This window comes from Ruditapes philippinarum, unplaced genomic scaffold (assembly GCF_026571515.1).
Source record: "Ruditapes philippinarum isolate M1 unplaced genomic scaffold, ASM2657151v2 ctg608_1_1_1_1, whole genome shotgun sequence".
NCBI classification, from domain to species: Eukaryota; Metazoa; Mollusca; class Bivalvia; order Venerida; family Veneridae; genus Ruditapes; species Ruditapes philippinarum.
In genome coordinates this window covers 902,696-928,872 of record NW_026859254.1, presented here as the reverse complement: position 1 = coordinate 928,872, position 26,177 = coordinate 902,696, and the positions used below count along the sequence as shown (strand labels likewise).

General features: G+C 31.7%; 1 protein-coding gene across 1 annotated transcript in view; it reads left to right on the top strand.

The window, feature by feature from the left end:
* Window positions 1–2,535: 2,535 nt before the first annotated feature.
* LOC132755845 (uncharacterized) overlaps window positions 2,536–26,177 on the top strand; it is a 36,419-nt gene continuing 12,777 nt past the window's right edge. The window contains exon 1 of the mRNA XM_060746775.1: window positions 2,536–3,234. Within this exon, the coding sequence (XP_060602758.1) occupies window positions 2,536–3,234 (699 nt within the window). The remainder of the gene's footprint in view (window positions 3,235–26,177) is intronic.

The following is a 26,177-nucleotide window of genomic DNA, read 5'->3' as shown; positions in this document are numbered from 1 at the left end:
GTAGAAATCCAACTTTGAGTTAGTTCCTAAAATGTAACACAGTTACATATTTACCATTCTATTCAAAACATATTTACTTCATTGTATATAGACTAAAAATGAGTATAATCATAAGGTATCTGCATCCACATTGTTTGTTTGCGGGTACAGAATCTATCTACCCATGCAACTTGACCGGCGCAAAACCAGCAGGCACCTTCTCGTAGCATGATCTTGGTCTGTGCTGTTCTTCGTTACTCAGTCAATACAATAAAATGAAAAGTCATATGCCCATATCGAAAGAGTGACAAGATCATTTAAGTATTTAGCATGTTACGGTTAAAGTTAGACCAGTTATTGAACATTTTTTGTATATTTTCACTTGAATTTTTTTGCTTTTCTCATTTTTTTATTTTCTTTATTTTTATTTTTTATTTACATGTATTTATTTTTGCTTGTCATGTTTCACTGGCTGCAATTCACGTTCGTTTAACGTTCCATTTATTTCTTCATTCAGCATTTATAAAGACAAAGAGTGACCACGACCACCTACGATAATATCCTTTGTCGAACAAACTATCCTTCAGACTAAAGATTGACATGAACTGAACTAACCATCTCATGTTAAGTTAAATTATGAGGTTGTTACATTTAGCAAAACAAAACAATGCAAATAATTGGTATGAACTACAATGAGTGTGTACCTTTTGACAAAGTCCTGTCAAATTGATCAAGGTTTTGTATGGGATAGAAGCATTTGTCTGTTTTGACCATGTCTGATTAAAAAGTTCATTAAAGAAAAACTAGATCTTTTCTCTAAATGCCCCTTCATCTGAATTTTATTTGGGCAATGGTATGAACAACCTGTAGTCAATATGCAACAAATGATGCAAGCTCTGTATCAAGAATGGCACAATTTACCTAAAAAAAACCACATCAGACACCTTACTTGAAGTATGAGGAAAAGGGTTGAGGTTATCATCCGGGTACGTGGCGGTTACACATGCTACTAAAAATATATTGGCTACATAATTTCATTTCATTTTAGGTTACGTAATCGTCAACATTTACCAAAAATATCAACCAGTTAATGTTTTGTAAACGCTCATACACCATACCTATAAACACTTAAATTTTTGGTAAAAAACAACACATTTGCTTAAAATCCTGTATGTTGTGATCAAAGTGGTAAACCACACTAACTGAAATTATATATATATGTGCATAATAATACAACTTAAACAATTTTCAAACACCGAAGAATACTTTAAATATGTACTGCAAATATTTGTGCATATTGTATGCAATCATTTAAATAAATGCATTCATTTCTTATTGTAAAATTTGACTTAAACTTTATAGAAGATAAATTGTTTATTACCTCCCTTTATTTACATGGCATTTTAAATTAAGTAATATTTTTATAAATAATGACCTTTGGAACCTACAATATTGATAAATCTTAATTTTAGCATCATATTTATGATTTAAAACCATGAAATTATTTTTTTACCAAATTTCATGAATTTTTATAACCTTCCCAAGATTTTTGGAGAGCACTGTATATAAAATTCAAATACTGATTTCATCTTATTAATTTTATCCATATAAACAGTCTTAGCTTATCGATAAATATATTGATATAAACAGTAGTAGCAATGTCCTTGCTTAATTGAACTTTCTCTAAACTTAAAGGACACGTGCTTTTCAATTTTCAATTTTTTATTCACAAAGCTCTTTGCCTTTCTTTCTTTGACAAGCTAACTTCAACTTTACCGAACACAGTAGAGATTTGTCTCGGTTTGTAGAGAAAAAAGGAACCAATATATAAAGGTTTATATATAGTTTACAGAAATAAACATTCTAAAAAATGTTAGGAAACGCCGTTCAGCCGATTATTTATTTTTATTATCGTGAAAAACTCCCCACTAAACAAAAGAGCTTTTTTTGAATAATATTTATATTGTTAATCCCGCAGACGCATAAACACGCATATAAATTGGTTTCTTCGAGCTTTGTACAAGTGCCTCGGCAAGCTGGTCCATTGGTATAACCGTTATATTGCGTGGGGATGATGTAAACTCAATGTGAGAAACATTCTGGTCGTGAGATACATCCACAAGTTTCACATTTTTATTGGCTTTGTCTGCTATAGCGAGTTGATCAGCCGATAGAAATACTAGTCCAGTTGCATAGCACACCTTCTTGTCACTTTCGTACTTGAAATTGACTTCGGTAATTTCTCTATTGTTAACAATTCTGGTGAGTAATAAGGTTTTGTATCGGGTTTTTCTATTACTATCTTACCAAAGATAGTGTCATCTTTGATATGTTTGTTTGTTGGGATATATGTCATGTCGCTGACAAGATTTCTTCCAGAAATTCAGTTCATTTTTGCTTTCAAAATACTTGACCATTTCTTTGGCAGCATGCTTTGCTTGAACAAATAATCAGTTGTACTTTTTCTCTTTTTTGTTTATTTTTTTGTTTGCTTTAAACGTTTGTAACGGCTGATCAACTCGCTATAGCAGACAAAGCCAATAAAATGTTAAAATTATGGATGTATCTCACGACCAGATTGTTTTTCACATTGAGTTAACATCGTCTCCACGAGATATAACGGTTATACCATCGGACCAGCTTGCCGTGACACTAAGGGATGAGGAACGTATTCAGCTACTTACAACAAGAAAAGGTTTGACTAAAGCAGAACAAATGAGAACAGTCGGAAATTGTCGAGGCTTTAAATATGATGACAGGAAACTTATTGTTGCGTTCGATGGTAAAGTTAGGCCAAAAATAGAAATCTTAAGACTTAACGGAGAAGTACAGTGCACTTTCCAACTGAATGAGTTGGGGTCTATGACATTTACGGAACCAATATGCAAAGGTTTTAGCCCAGATAGCAGTTGGATGTATGTTACTGATTTAACTAAACTGTGTCTGTTCCGTTTATCAAGGTTTGGAAATGTTACCGGCACATTTGGAAGACATAGGTACATGGGTCTCGCAGTTAGTGCTGGTGGCTCTGTATACGCCTGTTCAATGTCAAGCAACTCCGTATTTCAGTCACCTGATGATCTGTCAGAAGACGAAGCAGTGTTGAACATCAATGACGATATTGAAGCAACGATAGCACTCGCTATTTCCAACGTTAAGAAAATTATCAAACTGTTCTTACAATATTTTCTATTGACCACAGTTAAAGACACATTATGTCTCATACATGAATATTTTGTTCCGTCTTCAGGGAGAGTAAACATAAGTCTAATAATGTTAAATAATAATTTCGGAGCTTGTTAAATACTCGAAACCAGAAGAATGTAGCACAAAATTTGAACTTTTTCATCATTTAAGTAGCGACATGTAAGCAAAGTACATTGTAATATTTTTACTTCCATACATTAACAATAAATCACTATAATTGTGCTTATTGCCTAAAACCAGCAGTAGCAAAATATTATTCATGGCCAATGTGTAACATTTTGGAAGTTATAAGAAGTCAAATTAATAATAAGTGTCTCCTGTATTTTGTGGAAGTATCGTATGGCAAAGGCCTAGAAAATATTCGCTGCAGATAGATATCTTATGTTGTATGAACAAAACCATCTTGAAAATAAAATCTTAAAATTAATGTGTAAAGTTGTGCTTTGCTTTTCTTTTGTACTTTTGTTTATTCTTAGCAAAAATTTCTGAACAATTGCTATTTTTAAGCAGGAAATTATAACATCACTTGGTAACCTTTTAAAGCTGTCATATGGCACTTGACACCTACTGTTATGAAGTATGAAAACCTGGAAGAGATTTAAGTTTTTTACGTTGATTTTATCTCCTGCCTCCTGTCTCCTGACCGTCTTGTCGTTTCAACTAAGTATGTAATCTGTTTGTTTTTTTCAAAACCCATCAATGATATTGAAAGTTATAGAAAATGAGATTCCCTGAAAGTATTCCATTATTAAATAAAAAAATAACGTTTAACGTTGTTATGGTTTGCAGCTTATTCTGTTGGAACTTCTCGGCGTTTGATCTGTCATGACTTATATGCATAGCTCTGGCAAAAATACCCCCTTACAGTTCTACTGAGTGTGCCCATATAGCTGTTTACATACATGCATGTTAAAATAAAGGAAAATACTACAATAAGAGAAAAATCAATCATTACATATTTGTGATCTGACTTTGGTTTTAATTAATAGTACGTATAAGCCATAAAAAGGCACCAGAAAGACATTTATCACAGGACCACATGTGTCGCTAGTGTATCTATTTGTATAAAATATATAATGAAACATTATGACAAACACTGCTTTAAGATAAGGTAAAATTTCCAATTCCACTAGGTTGAGAACATATCAAATGTAAGGACTAACAAAATTTAATAACCGAATACCTGTTTTCAATAAAAGAAACGCTTGACTAATTAAAAATGCCGTACAAATGTATCACTTTCAGCATATGATAGAAGGGGGTGGATATTCCAGGCGGACGGCGGGTATGATAAGTTGGCTGGCTAGTATAGACAAAACCACTTTAACCACTTATCTCTAAATATTTGCCTTGTTATTTACCCAGTGTGTAACGACCAGAGCTGCATCAGTACTAAGGGTGTAGTACTTAAGTACCAGTACCAGTACTTGGCAAGTTATGCAGTACCATTACCACTACTATATTTTAACTCGGTACTGCAGTACCAGTACTTTCTTGGGGGAAGTAATTAAGTATCAGTACCATTACTTTTATATATTCATCAAATTCCGAATAAATACACAGTGTCAAACAAATAATTGCAAATATATTTCAGCAAAGAAATAAAATCATAATTTACTTTAAAGTTAACATAACATTTTTACAACTTTATTGTTTTAACATACTTCTTACAAACAATATTTACAACATATATTCATGTCATTTCTTATTGTTTAGTAACCAGTCAACTGTAATACACTGCAATCATCTTTCATTTAAAAACACAACAGTATTTTGTTGCTTTTCACACCTTCACACCTCTGTTTACTTTTCATGGTGCTAAAATATCTTTTGAAATAGGATTATTTAGAATAGAAGCAATTTACTAGTGATTACTTTGCTCTTTTACTAGTAAATAGATGTACAACGAAATAAAAGATTTTAATAAGGATATTTTAGGGTTAAGAGTAATTGAGTCTGTTTATATCTCAATTTAATTTTTTCTTAAAGTTTTTTGTGCTTTTTTATGATGAATAAAAAGTATTAAGTATTTATTGCCATCATCTAAATAGAGAGTAAAGGATATTTCGGACAGAATCTACAATCTGAATATTTTTCATGACAAGTATATTTTGCTGCAGCGATGGTGGAAAAGAGCATATACTTTAATACAATTATCTGAAATGTTTATGATTCTAATTAATTTCTTCAATAAAGATATAGCGTGAATTTTTTTTAATCAAAACATAATTAGATTAATTACCCAAAGGCATTATCTTTATGTTATAAACACTTCATAACTTATTTAAAAATTCTCTTAAATCATGTTGTAGTTCTAAATATTGAATTTTAAAATGAAATATGGCCTGTGCAATATTCTAAAATATAGCTTTGTCCTTTGTAATGAAGTAAACATTTATTTGTTTCTAAGGCTTTATGGCAGTGCCTTAAATTCAAAGCATGAATAATTCATTTAAATCGTTATTAACGCCAGAAGTTCTGAGGACAGATATATTTGGTTACTTCACAATCCATTAATTTTATTCGATAACCATACGATATTGTTGGTCTTGAATATACCTTTTCAACCATCTGAATACAATAAAAAAGATAATTGCATTATGCGTATAAACAAATGTGTTTCAGTACTAAATGCACCGGTCACGGCTATAACATACATATATAAAATAAAATTACATAATTATATTAAAATAAATTGTATTGATAGGAAAAGCACTGTAATTCTGTGCCAAGATATCATGTATAAGACCAATTCACTTGCCCCCCCCCCTCCCAGGTTATTGGTTGGTTGGTTAGGCTTTATATCATACCAGAACAGTTCATATTAAGATTGTCCAGTTTTACTATTGGAAAGAGGTCTCAGAAGCCCCTCCTTGTTATATTTTAGACACCTGCGATCACCGACGTCTGTACCTAGGATTGGTAACTTCTTTTCAGAAAATAATTTAAAATCCTTAGAGGAATTTTAGAACTACAAAGGTAAGGGGCAGGCGGTCTGAAGTCAAAGACCTTTACCACTCTTTATTTCTTTAAGGCATCACCTAATGCATTGTAAAACAATTTTAAATGAATATTCTATACTTCATTGTTTTGTTTCCCCTTTATATGTTTGAAAGAAATATGTTATGAATTTATTATTACAACTTTTCAAGACTTTAATAGTGAAATGTTCTTTATTTGCTTTTTTTGATAAGTTGCACCAATTGTAATGCATTTTTGGTTACCTTCCATGAAATGAAATATATCATTAAAACATTATTAGTTACAGTAGATTTAACACAAGAAACAAACGTATGAGCGTATGTGCAGCAAGTTGTTGTGTGTTTTTTTCTCACCAAAACGAAAGTTACGTCTAGTTTTTATCAACAGAATACTTTGAAAATTTGATGCATGACATACAATAAATCATAAGGACATGCTTTACAAACATGTATTTTATGCTCAGAAATCAATAACTTTCTTATTCTTTGGAAAGGTCAAATAAGTGTTTAATAATAATTTGATAATGAATTTAGAGCATTTTAGATAATAAAAAAACCGTGGAGAGTAGCACTGGATCTGCTGTGATGTGTCGTAGAGTTAACAAAATGTAAAAAAATATAGTATTTTGACATCTATACAAACTAGATCTTATAAATAACTATAATTTTACAACTTACCAAGGAAAAAAGAAGCAAAGGAAAGTTAATCTATATGGCCAATGTGTAACTTATTTGGAATCTGAAACAAGATAAGTACAGAAAAATATGATAGAATTTCTGAGGCTTAATGGGCCTTTTTTTATAAATGTATCTTTGATAGATCAATTAATTAAACAAATGAACAAAAAATAAATAAATGAGTGAGTCAGTGAGTGAGTGGATGAATGAATAATGATTAGTTGAATGAATGAATGAATGAATTAATCAATTAATTAATTAATTAATTAATTAATTAATTAATTAATTGATTAATGATCCTAAGCCTTATTTCATTGAAATAATTTTTAACTGTATATAATGTGATCGAACAACCTGGGTGTACAACAAAAATTACGCTGCTATCTGTATCTTATGTAATCCAAGCCTAGGTGTGCAACAGGACTCACGCTGCTATTTGTATGTAATGTAATTAAAGCCTGGTGTGCGACAACAGTCACGCCTCTATATGTATATCATATAGTCAAGCCTAGGTGTCCGACAACAATCGCGTTGATATATGTATCTTTTATAGCCGAAGCCTAGGTGTACGACAACACTTTGCAATCGTATGTAATGTAATTAAAGCCTGGGTGTACGACAACACTAACGCCTGTATCTAATGTAGTCAAAATCTAGGTGTACGACAACAGTCACGCTACTATAAGTATCTAATGTTGTCAAAACCTAGGTATATGACAACAATCACCCTGCTTTCTGTCTCTAATGAAGTCGAGCCTTGGCGTACGACAACAATCACGCTACTATCAGTATCTATTGTAGTCAAAACCTAGGTGCATGAAAACAATCACGCTGGTTTCTGTATCTAATGTAGTCAAAGCCTAGGTATACGACAACAATCACGCTGGTTTCTGTATCTAATGTAGTCAAAGCCTAGGTGTACGACAACAATTACGCTACTTTCTGTATCTAATGTAGTCAAAGCCTATGTGTACGACAACAATCACGCTGCTAACTGTTTCTAATGTAGTCAAAACCTAGGTGTACGACAAAGATCACGCTGCTAACTGTTTCTAATGTAGTCAAAACCTAGGTGTACGACAACAATCACGCTGCTAACTGTATCTAATGTAGTCAAAACCTAGGTGTACGACAAAGATCACGCTGCTAACTGTTTCTAATGTAGTCAAAGCCTGGGTGTACAATAACAATCACGCTGCTATCTGTATCTAATGTAGTCAAAGCAAGGGCATGCAACAACAATCACGCTGCTATCTTTATCTAATGTAGTCAAAGCCTAGGTGTACGACAACAATAACGCTGCTATCTACATCTAATGTAGTCAAAGCCTGGGTGTACAACAACAATCACGCTGCTAACTGTATCTAATGTAGTCAAAGCCTGGGTGTACAACAACAATAACGCTGCTATCTACATCTAATGTAGTCAAAGCCTAGGTATACGACAACAATCACACACTGCTATCTGTATCTAATGTAGTCAAAGCCTGGGTGTACGACAACAATCACGATGATTTCTGTATCTAATGTAGTCAAAACCTAGGTGTACGACAACAATCACGCTGTTACCTATATCTATTGTAGTCAAAGCCTAGGCGTACGACAACAATCATGCTGCTATCAGTATATATTGTAGTCAAAGCCTAGGTGTACGACAACAATCACGCTGCTTTCTGTATCTAATGTAGTCAAAACCTGGGTGTACGACAACAATCACGCTGCTTTCTGTATCTAATGTAGTCAAAGCCTGGGTGTACAACAACAATAACGCTGCTATCTACATCTAATGTAGTCAAAGCCTAGGTATACGACAACAATCACACTGCTATCTGTATCTAATGTAGTCAAAGCCTGGGTGTACGACAACAATCACGCTGCTATCTATATCTAATGTAGTCAAAACCTAGGTGTACGACAACAATCACGCTGTTACCTATATCTATTGTAGTCAAAGCCTAGGCGTACGACAACAATCATGCTGCTATCAGTATATATTGTAGTCAAAGCCTAGGTGTACGACAACAATCACGCTGCTTTCTGTATCTAATGTAGTCAAAGCCTAGGTGAACGACAACAATCACGCTACTTTCTGTATCTAATATAGTCAAAGCCTAGGCGTACGACAACTATCATGCTACTATCAGTATATATTGTAGTCAAACCTAGGTGCATGAAAACAATCAGGCTGGTTTCTTTACCTAATGTAGTCAAAGCCTAGGCGTACGACAACAATCACGCTGCTTTCTGTATCTAATGTAGTCAAAGCCTAGGTGTACGACAACAACCACGCTGGTTTCTGTATCTAATGTAGTTAAAGCCTACGTGTACGACAACAATCACGCTGCTATCTGTATCTAATGTAGTCAAAGCCTAGGCGTACGACAACAATCACGCTACTATCAGTATCTATTGTAGTCAAAACCTAGGTGCATGAAAACAATCACGCTGGTTTCTGTATTTAATGTAGTCAAAGCCTAGGTATACGACAACAATCACGCTGGTTTCTGTATCTAATGTAGTCAAAGCCTAGGTGTACGACAACAATTACGCTGCTTTCTGTATCTAATGTAGTCAAAGCCTAGGTGTACGACAACAATCACGCTGATTTCTGTATCTAATGTAGTCAAAGCCTAGGTGTACGACAACAATCACGCTGCTTTCTGTATCTTATGTAGTCAAAGCCTAGGTGTACGACAACAATCACGCTACTATCAGTATCTTATGTAGTCAAAGCCTAGGTGTGCAACAACAACAACACGAAAAACAGCAACTTAGTTATCACTGACGATTTGAAACAAAAAGAGTAACTTTTAATAGATATGTTCTTTATAGAACAAAAAGCATTGGAAAGTGCGTTAGAAAATTAAAACATTCTGTTTTTAAAGTGATATTAATATATTATTTTTATAAGGCAATGAAGTTTTAGTCACTAGTGTTATCAATATGTGCACTCAACAGCACACTTTTTAAGATTAAGTAATGCGAATGGATAGAATATATCATAATCAGTACTTCAAAATTAGATTATATTCTGATCTTATTTGTAACAAGACGTTTACCTTTGAGACTTAGAAAGCTACAAGATTATATGACAAGATGTAGAAATTTTCAACATGTACACTTTATTAAAATGTTGGCCTGATGGGTTTTTCTGTATTACCCTTTTCAGTATTTTTTCCCATTTTAAGTGCCTTATTTACATCTATGTAAAAATTTCAAATTATATATTTTTGAGGATCTTACTGGATTGACTGGAATTTCTACCAATAAAATACCCGGTAATTTAAGTACAATAGCATAATGATTATTGATTTACTGATTTGATTACTTCTCTTCCGTCGCTCAAGAAATAGCGGAAGTAGTAAATCTAATAATTATACTGAAAGAATAATAACTTAAAGGATTTTTTTTACTTTACTACAGCAAATTAAGTTTGTTGCCAGAATATTCCCACCGGTTCTTTATAGATAGTAATATAAAAGACAAGTATTTAAGCATTTTTAAAAATCTCTAAAGATTCTGTTCTGTTTTGAGAAAAAATAACGCTTGCTTATGTTCCTTCTTTTAAAAGAAATACTCCGAATATTCTTTACCCCGCAGGAGCCTCTACACGCTGGTTCCGAGCTTCGTACATGAAGATAGTATGTCTATCTTATATCAAATAATATAGGTAATCAGACAATAACATGGCGGATGGCGTAACCCGTAGGTGCACCTTTAGTAAGGGTAATTTGTCGTCCAATTTGTTATCATATGGTTTAAATTCTCCATTTTGACTGGCTGATGGAAGGCTGTGTAAATGAAATGGTCATATTCAGGAACGGCGACGGTAAAATGAAATAACATTATCTTTTTATTATTTATCACACACTGAATTGTTTGTGGGGGATCACATAAAATTGGATATAATTGAAACAATTAATGCCAAAACTAAAAGATAAATCGACGCAGTAAATCAAGGCTATATATTTTGCATCTTTTCAAAGTCAATTTTGCGTGTGTTTTTTTCTTCATATGCTAGTACTGTCATGATGTTTTCTAAATACCAATGGCCTGAACACTTGGCGCATTAAATGTTAACGTTCCCACGATGGAACCGAATGTGATTAGCATTTGCCATCAGCATAGAGCCAGGCCAGTTGTGCAGTTTACACGGCCTCATACTGATGGTATCTTTATTATTGAATCTTTAATATTAAACCCCTTTGTTCCCAAATATTAAGTCGGCCATAAAACAAATTCAACATGTTAAGAGATAAGCAATATCGTTTCATTACATGATGATGTTTGATTTTCACTTTAGTCATAGTTACTGAATCGTTCGAGAGATAAAATATTTTTCATTAAAATATTCATGGATTTTTTCCCCATCTTTTTTTGATCTGTGTCTGTAAAATGATTAAAAACATATATACCTGAATGATATGATTAAAAGGAATAAATTGATTTACAGATTAGCAAAAATTGTGAGATATTACGAAATAAAAGTGAATTTATTATTCATACATTATATTACGGTATGTCGTATTAATAAAAATATTTGGTACGGAATTTGAGCGTAAGAATCAGTTAATATGATGAGTCTCGTTAAAAACCTCCCGAGAAGAATCAGTTAATATGATGAGTCGCGTTATAAACCTCTCGAGAAAAACTGAAAGAAGTTTAGCAGATAACATAGGAATAAATGATTTTAATTTATTTTAAGTAATAAAAACATGCCGGGGATATTGCCAGTTCGTTAGCTTTATTGTTGATTATTTACTTGAAGGTGGTCGCATGTGAAAATTTGGGAACGTGTAATCCGTTTCAGTTGAAACGAGAGCATCTGAATATTCGTCCTAAAGAGCACATGATTCACGAGATAACAACTAAACACCATAATTGTGCAAGACTTTGTTTCTATCTGACAGCTTGTAAATCTTTTGATTATGACAGACGGACGAACACTTGCAAACTGAATGATGCTGACAGCACGGAAGTACAAACGACAGAGTTTGAGACCAGAGTACATGCAATCTACTTCGATATCACCGGGTGACCATAGGTTTGTTTTCCTAGTTTCTATTTGTAGAAAACAATTGATATGTCAAGACTCGAATCAAGTCGAATCTGCAATTCAAATAATTGAATGACTCGAAAAATCTAATAGATTTTGAGTTAAAATCTTGCAGTCATTTCCAACTGGAGCATGAACAGAAACATAAAGTGCATTAGACGCCGGTCCCATTAGTAGTTTTTGTTTTGGTGTAAGCGATCCGTAAGCCATGGCAGCGATCTTTACAGCTAAAGAAAATCAGTTCAAAAAGATATTTTAGTTTATTTAACGTTTCTTAAGTATTGTGAAGGTGTAATTTGTACGGATTATAAAGGGACTTTAATCAGATAGAGGTACTAATATTCGTCACACATTACTAAAATTGATCGAGAATGAGTATTAACAACTCGGACAGTGTACGTTGATGGTAAACAATTATTTCAAGTTTGTCGTGAATATCTGTGATGGGGAAAATAAAGAAATACAAAAATGAACAAAATGGAGAACATTAAGCAAACTAAAAGCAGCATATGTAACTCCTGTTTAGCAATGCATGTTATAGTGTTAAGTAAACACAAAGTCCGAGTTTAAGGTGACATGTTTATAAAAAATGTACGATAAATAAACAAAAAACGCACTTTTTGCCAAGGCATTCAGAAATTATTAATTTTATTGGCACCATAAAGGAAATTACGAACAAAATGTGCATTACTTTGTGCTACTAACGTTAAGTTGTGCGTAATCTCAAATAATCAAATAAATTAATAACGATTCTTGCCAAACGATGTTTTTAGATTTTACTGCTGTTTATAACACAATTGTCACTCTGTCATTTTTAGGTCAATGTTTGCATGCAAATATATCAGTTTCTTAGTCAAAGTTTGGAAAGCAAACTTCATTTCATTCTGAATAAAACTAACCAATGGATCATTTTTCAAGTTGATTTTGACAAAAAGTGGCTTAAATAAGAATATTTTGCCTCAAAATGTAAACTAGGACAAAAAGACAAAGAAAATGATCCTTCTAATCTGGTGACATATTTTGACAATGAACAAATAAACTAGGATAAAAAAACAACAAAGAAATGGTCCTCTTCTAATCTGGTGATATATTTTGATAATGAACAAATAAATTAGGGCAAAATGTCAAAGAAAATGGCACTGAAGATGGAATGGACGGGTAGACTCATCAAACTGCATACACATGTAAAGTTTCTAATAAAATATTTAATTGTTAATAACTTTAGTGAATGGCCATCAATAAACACTACCAACAAGGTTAGCTAATGCCGCCGTCAACATCGATGTTGACTGATAAAATATTGACAACAGTTCCGTTAAATCCTAAGAAATGGAGCATAAATCATACCATATTATCTAAAGTAAAGGATTCATGTTTATAATTTTTGCATAAAGAGAACGGCACATGCTATGCGTAATAGAAATAGCATATGAGAAATAGGCTTGGTAACACTGTGTTGTGTTTCCTTTTATGTGCGTTAATAACGTTGGTAATTTGTGCCCAAATTCTATTAGAATTTAGTGACAACATTATTATACACACATTCATATTTTAATAGTTTGTCAATGATAACGTTAAGCTGTTTCTTTATTTACAATACGATTGATAAGGTATAATGATTTGAAGTCAAAAGAGAGCAGCGGAAAGTAAGAAACCATTTAAGCGCAGCAAAATACAATCAGTTTCAGGTTATTAAGTTCCAATACATAAAGAAATCAAAGGAAATAATCAGAAAAGGCTTTTAGAAAGTCATTCAGCAACCAAGCCTCTGCGTTCCAGTCATTTTTAAGACCCTTTTTTACAGCTTTTGCAGATCTTTCCAATGCAATTTAAATTTTCCCCCAATTAACCATCGTGTAATTTGTGACAAAATAATGCAAACTCATTATAAATGTTTGTATACAAGCTGTTTAAATTCTGTAAAGATAGCACTGACATCTGTTTATGTCAATTTCCGGAAGAATGTGATGTAGTTGAAAATGTTGAATGCTAAGTATTTGCTAAAATGTTGATGTATAGATGATATCAATAAAAGCTAAATGCCCGAATGAGCAATTGAGTTTGTTATTGATATTGAATCATTAAAATAATAAGTGGAAACACAATAATTTAGTATCTTAATAAACATATTTTAAAACCGACTTTTTCTTTGAAAAAAATATACGCTGAAGTATAACAATTAATATTTCAATTTAAAGCAATATATCTTGTGTCAGTAGAGAAGACTTGTAAGTAACCGATGGATAGAACGTCATTCCAAAAAAATAATCAAAGTAAAAAGCCATCTACTAATTGCATGAATAGGCAATATGAGTAAGAGAGAAAATTTATTGGAGGATATAGAACACTTGAAAGTAAACGTCATTATGGGGAAAACTTTAACCTATTTTCAAATGATATTTTCACGTTTTAAAATGGTCAGAATTTTTGTTCATGAACACTTAACTTCCTTCACAGATACGTCTACTGTTCAATGTCACATTGAAGGTCTATGGGAAGAGAAGGTGTACACCCCTAAAGGTAGGAGGCGTTCTCAATTGTATCATTATCACTTTGATACAAAATAATGTCTTTTGAGAAATAATAAAACGAAAGAAACCCTTGATTTTGATAGATTCTTATTGGTTATTCTGCCTTATTTTGCTTTTTTGTGTGTCCACCACTGAAACCCATGAAGTAGTCCAAATAAAACCGAGCCTGCAACATTAATGTTTTGGCTGAAAACCTTAAACCCTGTTACTTCTTATTTCAGACTGTGGTCAACCTACGACAGAAAATGGATTTGCAACATCAAGGCCTTTCCATAATTTCTCTTATTCCTTTGGGTGACATGTTTGCAAAAAGACACAGGGCATCAACAAATTATTTCTAGTACTAAGGGCGTGCAAATTCGATAAAGCAAACCAACGATAACCTGCTACTTACTACCTGACTTATGCCAAAAAAGCGGTCTACAAAGCGGAAGGGGAAAGGCGCGTGTTTATTTGAGAACCCTCATGTATGGTTGTATGACGGACACCTTTTATTAGGGCCGAACCACCTTGGTTTAATGTCACAAATTTCTGTACATTCCAGATCTCGTCGGACGCTGTACAGTAACCGGCTTTTCAGATAAAAAATCATTTATTTTGCCAATACAACAAAATTACACCACATTAACTATTTCAGAGTATAAGAGTGTAAAGTCCAGTTAAAACCGGTTAAACTATGTTACTGTTAGTGCCTATATCCTCATTAAGCCTAGATTAAATGCTAACTCACTTTGTAATGCAATTATCAAAATTAGCTTATTTATTATCGATCCCTCGTAATGTAATTATTAAACTGATTTCTCCGTTACTTTACTCTTTTCATTCCAACTGACTTAAAAGAAAAGAATTGATGCAAAGCATCAAAGACGGCGACAAAATATATTTCTAGGTGAAAGTATTAACTATTGTGCAATACTTACTGTCATTTCACTTCATATTGAACTGAACAGAAAACAAAATCAAATTAAACCTTAAACTGTTGGCTGTAACTGACTTGGGCTTTGCACTTCCATTTTGAATAGTACCACTGATCATCAATAAATGTGTGGACAAAAATAGTATTGTTGACTAATGAACAATTCAAATTGAGATAAGACTTAATGGAGAAGTAGGCTGACCTTGATCTGCATTGACCAAGTTTACCCAAAATATTTAGCATTTTGAGGATGAAAATATAGTAATGAGGAATAAAAACTGATCCATTTCGTAAGGTTAGTAATAGTATATCAAATTGTTTAAGAATTCTCGCTCCTGTTTACTCTCAAGTGTCTATGTATCAATGTAAGTTTCTTATAGCATTCAATAACATACACACAAATCATTTTCTAATTTATTTAATATAAAACTACACATATTACTGCAAGTGAACTTCCTTAATCTTGGTCAAAGGTGAGGAAAAGTAAAAAACAAGTTTGAAAATACTAAAATTATAAAGGCAGAAATCATTTTAAATTAAAAAATAATAAGCAAATAAATAAAAATACTAGAAGTATGAAAAACATAACTACAATAAAAGACCTACATATTTTAACTCCGATCATAATACTGTGCCCAAGCTATATTTTACTTCTGTGACATTGACCCTCTGAACTGTGATCCGCTAAATTCTCAGCGATAATTATTTTGAAGTACCATTATTTTGTATTAAACCAAGATTCTTGGTCAAGGTCATGATCCATTAATTTTTTTAAGACAACATGTGTTCAAAAAAACAGGGAAAGACTAAAACGCGAAAAGCAATAGATAGTTCTTTTTAATAATCCATTTCACTTCAATCAAAACCTGACTAACAGTATAGATAACAAAACAATAAACAATGAATAACACACACACAAAGAATTAACAAAGACCATAAAAAATCTTAATCTTAGAAACGTGTACGTTAAATAGCACTGTAGAAGAACTCGAAGTACAGTTTGTTGGACTAACCAAACTGAGATTCTTGCATAACTGTTTGCAATCATAACTATGAATTAGCACAAGATTATATTATTAACAAGCACTAAAAACAATTCTTCATGAATTTAAAAATCGGATATGAAAACGATTCACCTCTGCCAAGTACGTACCTTTTTTAAAAGACTCTTCTTGTTATCACATGAACTATAGAACTGCAAAGTATTTGTTTGAACTTCGTTCTTTTTAATATTTGCTGTTACCAATTCACTGTACTACATATGATAGATGGGATTTTATAATAAAAACAGGAATGCAGAAAAATGCTGATATTATGAACAACAAATTTAATAATAAAAACAGGAATGCAGAACAATGCTGATATTATGAACAACAAATCTAATCATGTGAAAAAAATAGTCCTGCAACCCAAAACATGACTTCAACTACTGAACCGAGATATGATAATGTACATAATGGTATATTGATCTGAGTATTTTATATGGAACGCCGTGATTGTCTTATGTAATCAAAGTTGTTGTTATTTTGTGAAACGATGATATTATTTTGTCGTTTGAGCGTGTTAACATGTGCAATTTACATCATGTCTTGTCAAAGGAATTTGCTGACTTGTACAAACAACATTTTAACTTGTCAAATGATTATGATGACATGTGCAGACAACATCCTAACTTGTCAAAGTATCGTGATGACTTGTGCAAACAACATGTTAACTTGTCAAAGTAAAATGATGACTTGTGCAAATGACATGGTAACTTGTCAAAATGTAATGATGACTTGTGCAAACGACATGTTAACCTGTCGAATTAAGACAGTCACGGCGTTCCATAATTTTATTTCATTTTAGCATGTATGCCACCAAACAGCTATCAAGGGACTCTCAGCAGAACTGTCAACGGATATTATTGTCAGAGATGGGACTCACAATCTCCACATGGTGATATACTTATGCCGCACTTTACCCGGATATATCTGTATCAGCTGCAAATGATTATTGTAGAGCTCCTGGAGAAAACTATCTTTGGTGTTACACTACCGACATATTCAAACGATGGGAAACTGCCAAAAGCCTGCGTACGTTTGTTAAATATTGGATCAATTAAAGACAAGTTTTGTACGGAATGTGTATGCACTTCCTAACATAATATACCGGTTTACGATTACATCTCGGTTTTATTGAACATGAACGGAACGTGTATACATGCGGATTACATGTAATCAGTGAAATTCAATCATTTAACCTTCAAGGAGGTCAAAATATGAATGAGCAATGGTCATATTGAGTTTGATAATCTCCAAAGTTTATCCTAGAAATGATGCCGCATTATAAGTTGTCAGTCCATTAATAACAACAAAAAAGAGAAAAACTATAAATAATTTCATCTTCAAGGTCGAAGTCATTTATGAGTGAAGGTCAATGCTTGTCTAGTTAGCTTAAAGGTCTTACTCAGAAGATTGCTATGTTCAAGTTTGAAGACAAGCCATTCAACAATTACAAAGTAACTTATAGAAAAAAAAATCAGCAAAGATCAAGCAAAATGTAGACATTTGACCTTGAAGGTCTATGTGAAGTTCTTCTCCCAAGGATTGTTCCGCCAAGTATGTAGGCAATACATTAAGAATTTCAAAAAAAAGTCAAGATCAATGTTAATGTTTTGGGGATGGCAACGGAGAAAAATGACAAAACATTAGCCTTAAAATACAAGAAGAATCTTTTCATAAATAACAAAGTGCTTCTTGTCAGTTACTTGTTGTCGTCTACTAATTTGATGAAAAGAAATGAGCCGCGTCATGGCAAAACCAACATAATGGGTTTGCATCCAGCATGGAACCAGACCAGCCTGCGCGCAGTCTGATCAGGATCCATGCTGTTCGCTTACAAATTCTATAACAAATAGAGCATGTAGAGAAACAGATAGCGAACAGCACGGATCCTGATCATACGACGCGGATGCGCAGGCTGGTCTAGATCCATGCTGGTCGCAAACACACTATGTTGGTTTTGTCGTGACGCGGCTCAAATATGATGGACATCAGGGAGATTATATCAATGAGTCTCAATTGACATTTTCACATGATTTTGTAGCCATCTAATATTCTGACAAAAAAAAACACAAACAAACAAAAAAAACGGGACGAAATGTTTTAATTTTCAAGACTATTAAGAATAGACTGAACAAACGTTGCATCACATCCATTCGCTTTAAGTCTTTTGAGTTTCATCCACTTTTCAGTAATAATTTATCAAATTGGATTCAAATTCAGGGAATGTATAGTGTGATATGCGGTACTATAGTGTGATATGCTTGTACCGCATACAATTATCTTATTGAACTTCAAGACCATTTTATTACAACAACCAAACATTAGCATAATAGTTTTGTCGGTTAGATGAAAAGTTGACAAACAGATCATTAAGTTTGCAGTCAGTCTGATACCGTAGCAATCCGAGAAAAGGTTTTGCCCATAAACAAGATAAAGAAATGTAATACGTTATATGAAATTTATAAATACATGCCTGATATGCATATATTCAATGGCCTAAGTAATTGAAATTTTAACGTGATGCACTTGTCTCGAATTTCAATATATCAAACATCGCCTATTGATTGTCACAAGACAACAGAACAAATACATAATTTAATGGAAAGTGAAGTAATTAGTTTAATTTTTGGATGGCTTATCTTGCGACAATGATGAAATTCATGAATTATTCAAGGCATTTAATTAATGAACGATGAAATCTTCTATGGAACATTGCGCTTTTTATGGATATAATTTACTTTAATAAATTATTGCCATTTCAATTGCATTTTGAAATTTTATATCTATACCCAACTATATTTTTGTGAATGCATGACATATCAAAGCTGTGAAGTAGCAATTATCAAAGCAACAACAATGACTCATCATTATCATCACCACCACCAACACTATCATTTTCATCATCATTATCATCATCATCATCATATCATCATCATCAGCATCATCAGCATCATAACCGTAATCATCATCATCATCATCATCATCATCATTATCATCATCATCATCATCATTATTATCATCAGCATTCATCATCAACATCATCATCATTATCATCATCATCATTATCATTTGTCATTATCATCATCTCATCATCAAAATCATCATCATAATCACAATAATTATCATCATCATTATTTTTATCATCATTTATAATTAGCATTTGCCCTCATCATTCATAATCATCATGGTCATGATGATCAACATCATTTCTCATCATCATTTATCATCTACATCTTTATGATCATCATCGTTGTCATCTTCACAATAATCATCATCACAATCATCATTATCACATTCATCATCATCATCATCATTATCACAATCATCATCATCGTCATCATCTTAATCATCATCATCAGCAGCAGCAGCAACGATCACAACATTCTTCACATCAGAGATCAAACACTGATATATGTTGCAAAAAAACAACGAATATCCGTTAAATGGTTGTTTAAATTATTGTCTTGCGGTGACAATAAATACACTCAAAATTAGATAGTTCGCTCTTAGGTATTTTTCACTAATTCCTTAACACCATAAACAAAAATATAATTATATGCTAAATAAATATGTTTAAAAATCATATTTTCTTAAAAAATATATTAGTTCGGGGAGTTTGACCCTGTTTATTTGTGGCGTGAAATGTATTTCTAATCCCAAATGATTTACAGAAACAAAAAACATGTAGACCAACATGTAGCATTATTTTTTCCTCATAACGACGAACTACTTGACAACAGAGATGTTATACATAACGGCTATATGATAATGTCCGTAACAGAACAAGATGCTTAATGTAGATCTATGTGTGAAATAATTGGTTGATTGTTCCATCATACCGCCGACTTACTTTTTTCTCTCACCTCATAATTAGTATACATGAACATTTTTCAATTCATTGTGTCCTAAATTGTGATCCACTATGCCTTTCTTTATTAATGTCAAATACTTCTGTTTTTCGTAGGGCTAATTGACCTGTCGCTACTCGCTAGGCAGGCATCAATAGTCCTCAGATGAGTATTGCTTTAACTATCCTGTATGATTTGTGATTGATATTATTACGTTGTGTATACCACACTTACAAGAAATTATATATGTTTATTTCATGCTTTCCAGTGTTTTATTGTAATATATCAGATGATTATATCCTGATAAACCACTAGTGAAATTTATAAAATATAATTTTCACTGTAGCCGGACTATATCTGAATGCGGATGAAAAGAAAATCATAACTAAATGGAATAACAGGCAGAAATAAATGCCGTCATGCGTAAATTTTGCTTCTTTAGGAAAAGAAAGTCGATGTCACTATACATCATGTTGTAAATGTAACAAAATTAGAGAAATTTAACAGAACTATATTTCAAAATTGATGATGTGACGTCATGATGTGATGACGTCACAAAGGAGAATGCGCGACGTTACGCGGCAAAATCAGTAAAAATTACTTAAAATCACTTAAAACGCATGAAATAAAAAGAAAATTTATTTGTTTTACATGTAAGATTGAAATATATTTCATTCGTGAACACCAGCTATTATATTTTCACTCGTGGCTACGCCACTCGTGAAAATATTGCATCTGGTGTTCACTCAGTGAAATTATATTTCGATCTTACATGCAAAACAAACAAATATCCTCTATGTATCTTAAATATGCAAATAAAACAATTTTCAAACATCGAAGAGTATGTATTATAAATGTTTGTACTGCAAATATTTGTGCACAATATATATAATCAATAAATTATATCTATTTATTTCTTATTGGAAAATTTGACAAAAAATTAATAGAAATAGATTTTTTATTACCTCCCTTTATTTATATGAAATGTTAAATTCGGTTACATCTTTAGAAAATAATTTTTATTGGAACTTACAATATTGATTTCATAAATCTTAATTTGAGCATCATATTTGTGAGAAAAAAAACAAAAACAAATTGTGTAACAGGATCTTTAAGTATTCATGAATGATCTCGACCAGAATATTTGTTTTTCAGTAATTGTTGAGAATTTAAAAAAAAATGTTTTGGCATTAGATTAAACTCCGTGTAGAAAATAATCAACTAAAATCTACTTACGTATCCGCAGATAAATATAAAAAGTAAATCAATCGCGTAATTACGCTCAGATTAGCCATACAGGTCAGATTAATTTGTTCTAGCTATACAGTTATTTTTTTTATTAAGATATGGTTTATACATACGAATAACAATTTCCAAAGAAACATTTTTTTAGGTACATACATGTAGAAAAACAAGTTTTGATATCGCGGTACGCTATATGAGTTTTCCCAATAATATAAAAACAGAATTACCCACATAGCAACTTTTATAATAATAATCATCATCATCATCATCATCATCATAATAATAATAATTATTATTATTATTATTATTATTATTATTATTATTATAATTATTATTTTTATGATGATGATGATGCTGATGATGATGACGACGACAATGATGATGATGATAATAAAAATAATATTTTTTTTATCCAATTAGTAAACAAATCTTTTTCTGTTTACTACACTCTAAGCGTTTTATATTTGTCCACCAAACAATAATCATGTGAAAGAGCATGTCAGATATCAGATAGGTAATGTGTCATATTAAGTTGCAGAGAATTTTGCTGCATTAAATAATTGTTAAAAGGTAATTATAATTAAGCAGTTGTAATAAGGTTATTCATAGCACGTGACCGCTTATTGAGACATCGTTATTAATGTAATGAAATAATCTAGACAGGAGGAAAGAGAAACGAATTTTGTTGTTCAGTATGCCAAAAACAAAGTAGCAAGCTTTTTTAAAAACAATTCTAGAATCTTTAAATTTTATTTTATTTCCTTTTTTTATTTTTTTTATTTCAAAATGAAAAAAAAAACAATAATAATATATTTTATTATTATTATTATTATTATTATTATTATTATTATTATTATTATTATTTGCAAGCTTGCAAGCTCAAGTTGATAATGTATATAGTTATTCGTCAAAATGGGGGCTTAAAATAAATGTTAATAAAACTAAAGTTTGTGTTTTTGAAAGAAGGAAATCTGTACATAATTTTAGTATAAACATTGATGGTCAGTTTGTAGATATTGTTGATAATTTTTCATATTTAGGTGTAAAATTTTCTTATACGGGTAGCTTTTCTGAAGCAACTAAGACTCTTGCAGAGCAAGGCCTTAGAGCATATAACAGTCTATTGGGTATTTTTGACAGAATAAAGCTAGATGTAAAAACTAAACTGCACCTTTTTGATAGTCTGATAACTCCAATTCTGTTATATGGTTCAGATGTATGGGGAATTTACAAATATAAAGATATTGATAAACTGCAAATACAATTTTATAAATATGTACTTGGTGTTAAAAAACAAACTCCTAATTGTGCTGTCTATGGAGAACTTGGTAAATTTCCTTTGTCAATTTTATGTAAAGAAAGATCTTTAAAGTTTTGGAATAAAATTGTTAATAATCAGCATTCGCCTATATATAGCATGTATTTAGATCAATGTGTTAATGGAAATAATAAATGCTGGGCTAGGCAAGCTCATACTATTATTAATGAGTTAGTATTTTCATATGTGTTAGACAACTATAATGTTATTTCTGATTTTAGCTTAATTTTTAAACAACGCCTTAGAGATCAATTTATACAAAATTGGCATGAGCAAATAAATAACATGCCAAAACTCTTTTATTTTAGGAATTTCAAATCAAATTTTTGTTTTGAGGAATATCTAAATGTAATACAAAATGACAAGTTAAGAAAACGTTTGACATGTTTCAGACTTGGTTCCCATTCTCTTGAAATTGAAACTGGCAGATATATAGGTTTAAACAGAAGTGAGAGAATATGTAAACTTTGTACTCAAAACATGATAGAATCCGAATATCACTTCCTGCTTTGTTGTCCATTTTATTCAGAATTAAGAAAACTTTTTATTCGTAATGCATCTTTTCCCACACTGAATAAGTTTTATTATATCATGTCATCTAATAATAAACATAGATTATTACTGATAAGTAAGTACTTGGACAAAGCTTTTGATTTACGATCTAATACCATGGAACAAATGATAAATAGACGAAATTAATGATATATTATTAACACTACTTTGTTATTTGTTAATTTCAAAACGAAACTGATATTTGAAATGTTTATATATGTATCTTGTAGTTATGTGTGCTATATTTCAAGATCTATGTATGTATATGTTTTGTATGTATTGCCAAAGGCAAGGATTTGCCGATTTGCAAACAAAATTTGAACTTTGAACTTTGATTATTATTATTATTATTATTATAAATGTAGTAATAATAATATGACTAATAATAATAATACATGTAATTATAATAATGATAATGATATATATGATAATGATATATAATATTAAAAAACAGAATCTGTAAACTTTTGATTCTATGGTCATCGACAAAAATATGGCGTGAAACACTTTTATCTTAACTGCCTTAAGTTATTTACAAACAAGTAAAACTGGTACAAATTGTCTATATATTAAAATTTGAGAATTATAAATTACAGTATACCATGATTGCTTGAAGAACTTCAGCTAGTTTGTCATAATATCTCAACAAACAGAACAGACGATGTTCTTCAATGACAAAAGTCAGTAAGTAAAAGTCATAAATACATACTATTTAAATTTAATCATTATCATCGTCGTAATTTTATTAATTTGACAAAGTATGTTGGCTGAGTCCCAATCGGGGTCCTTACTCGCCGTGTCTTGTTTGTACAAAACTTTAACAACAATACAAGTGGCGTTTATTTTATTTTTCTTCTTCTAATTTTGCGAGAAGTCCACTTTGTCTTTTGCAACAAACATGCATTGTCTTTATACCCGATTTTATGAACATATTTTTGTGACGTAGTATAATACTAGTATCGCGTTGTTCAACCCTATGTCGCAGACGTTCGTTTCCGCAGAATGATAATTTGTAAGACTTCAATTTGTCTTATGGATGCACCGTATCGATGTACAGGTTGTTGTTAAACGCAATGATGTGATTGGGGTTAATTTATTGACATTTCTTTTAAGAAGAAATGGTTCCTGTTGAGAGATGATGGTTTTATTTGTGAGGAAACACAGATAAAGCTGGACGTGGTTTCAAACCAAGCAACAAGAGGCAATTTTTAAATGTTTTATTTTTTCTCAATTCACCAGGTTCGACTATGGTTTTATTAAGAAATTTATGGTGATATCTGTATTTTCTCCTGAAATGAGTGTAAACGGGGGAGGAAGGGGATGGAGAGAGAAATGAATTTTGTGTCAAAAAAATACAACAGTCTTATTCATCTTATTTCTTTAATGCCTTGCTTATGTATGTACAGATACAGACATTATCAATGTGGAAATTTGTTGCAGCGTTAAAGTAAATGCATGTATGATGTTTGCAAGCAAAGTGTAAGTTATATAACTTTAAAATGCCAGATTGTCTTCCATTGTATTCATATGATATAAAAAAAGAAGATCAAAGCTCAAGATGGGTTATCCCACGTTAATGACATATTATTCTTATAAAAAATATATAATATACAGGGTACATTTAAAATCAATTTAAAAAAAACAATTTTCTAATGTGATATCACGACAAAATTTACGCATCGCATTCGTAACATGAGTTGCCAAATATAAAAAAAAAGTTTTGGGAAACAAAATAAAAGCATTTTGGGGGTATAATGGGTATCTAAGCATAAAAAATAACGATGTGCAAAAACTTAAAGAATTGTTATTTGTTTGCAGTACATCGCGTTTCAATGAAATCTATCCACCAATAAAGTTTCAAGTTTATACACGTATTTCCGATATTTACTGAGTTATGCTTCAAGTTATCTTTTATAGAAATGAAATTAAAGATGATATATTATTAGGCGGCATGTTCATTAAATGTTAATGAGGTGGTGAAGTGTGGCATAACAACTAGCAAACTTGATAAGTCGCGCATTAAGGGTCTGGTTATGTAATGGGAATGAAGCTCAGATGAACTTATTCAAAATATCTGGTAAAAATAAGTAAGAAATTGATTGAAAGGAATTTCAGTGATAAAAAGAAATAAAAATGAAAATGAAATACAACAAACTAAGAGAAAACGTTGTTTTCTTAACCATATTGTTAATTTTTAATTTGAGGGAGATCGCAAGCGAATATACTGAAACGTGTATTCCGCTTCAGTCAAAACGAGAACACCTGAATATTCGTCTGAAAGGGCACGTGATTTACGAGACAACAACTGACCACCATAATTGTGCAAGATTTTGTTTCTACCTGGCGGCTTGTAAATCTTTTGATTATGACAGACGGACGAACGCTTGCAAACTGAATGATGCTGACAGCACGGATGTACAAACGGCAGAGTTTGAAACCAGAATACACGCAATCTATTCCGATATCTCCGAGTTGCCACAGGTTTGTTGTCATTGCTTTATTTCTAGATAATAGTGAAATATCAAAATTATTTCAATTTCTTTTTTCGAAGAAAATTTAAATGATTAAACAAAGCAAGAACAAACAGCATAAAAAAAGCAAATAAATTTTCACAAAGAAAGAAACAAACAAATATACAAACAAACAACTAGAAAAAAGAAAAGTATAGAAGATAGAAGGAAATTCCGTCTTATACGATACACAGATACTACCAGTTTTGGTATCACTTTATCTCAAAATACTAACCCATAAAAGCGAAAAACCCAAAACAAACTAGATATATAAACAATAAATAAAAAAAACTTATACTAATTCCAAAATG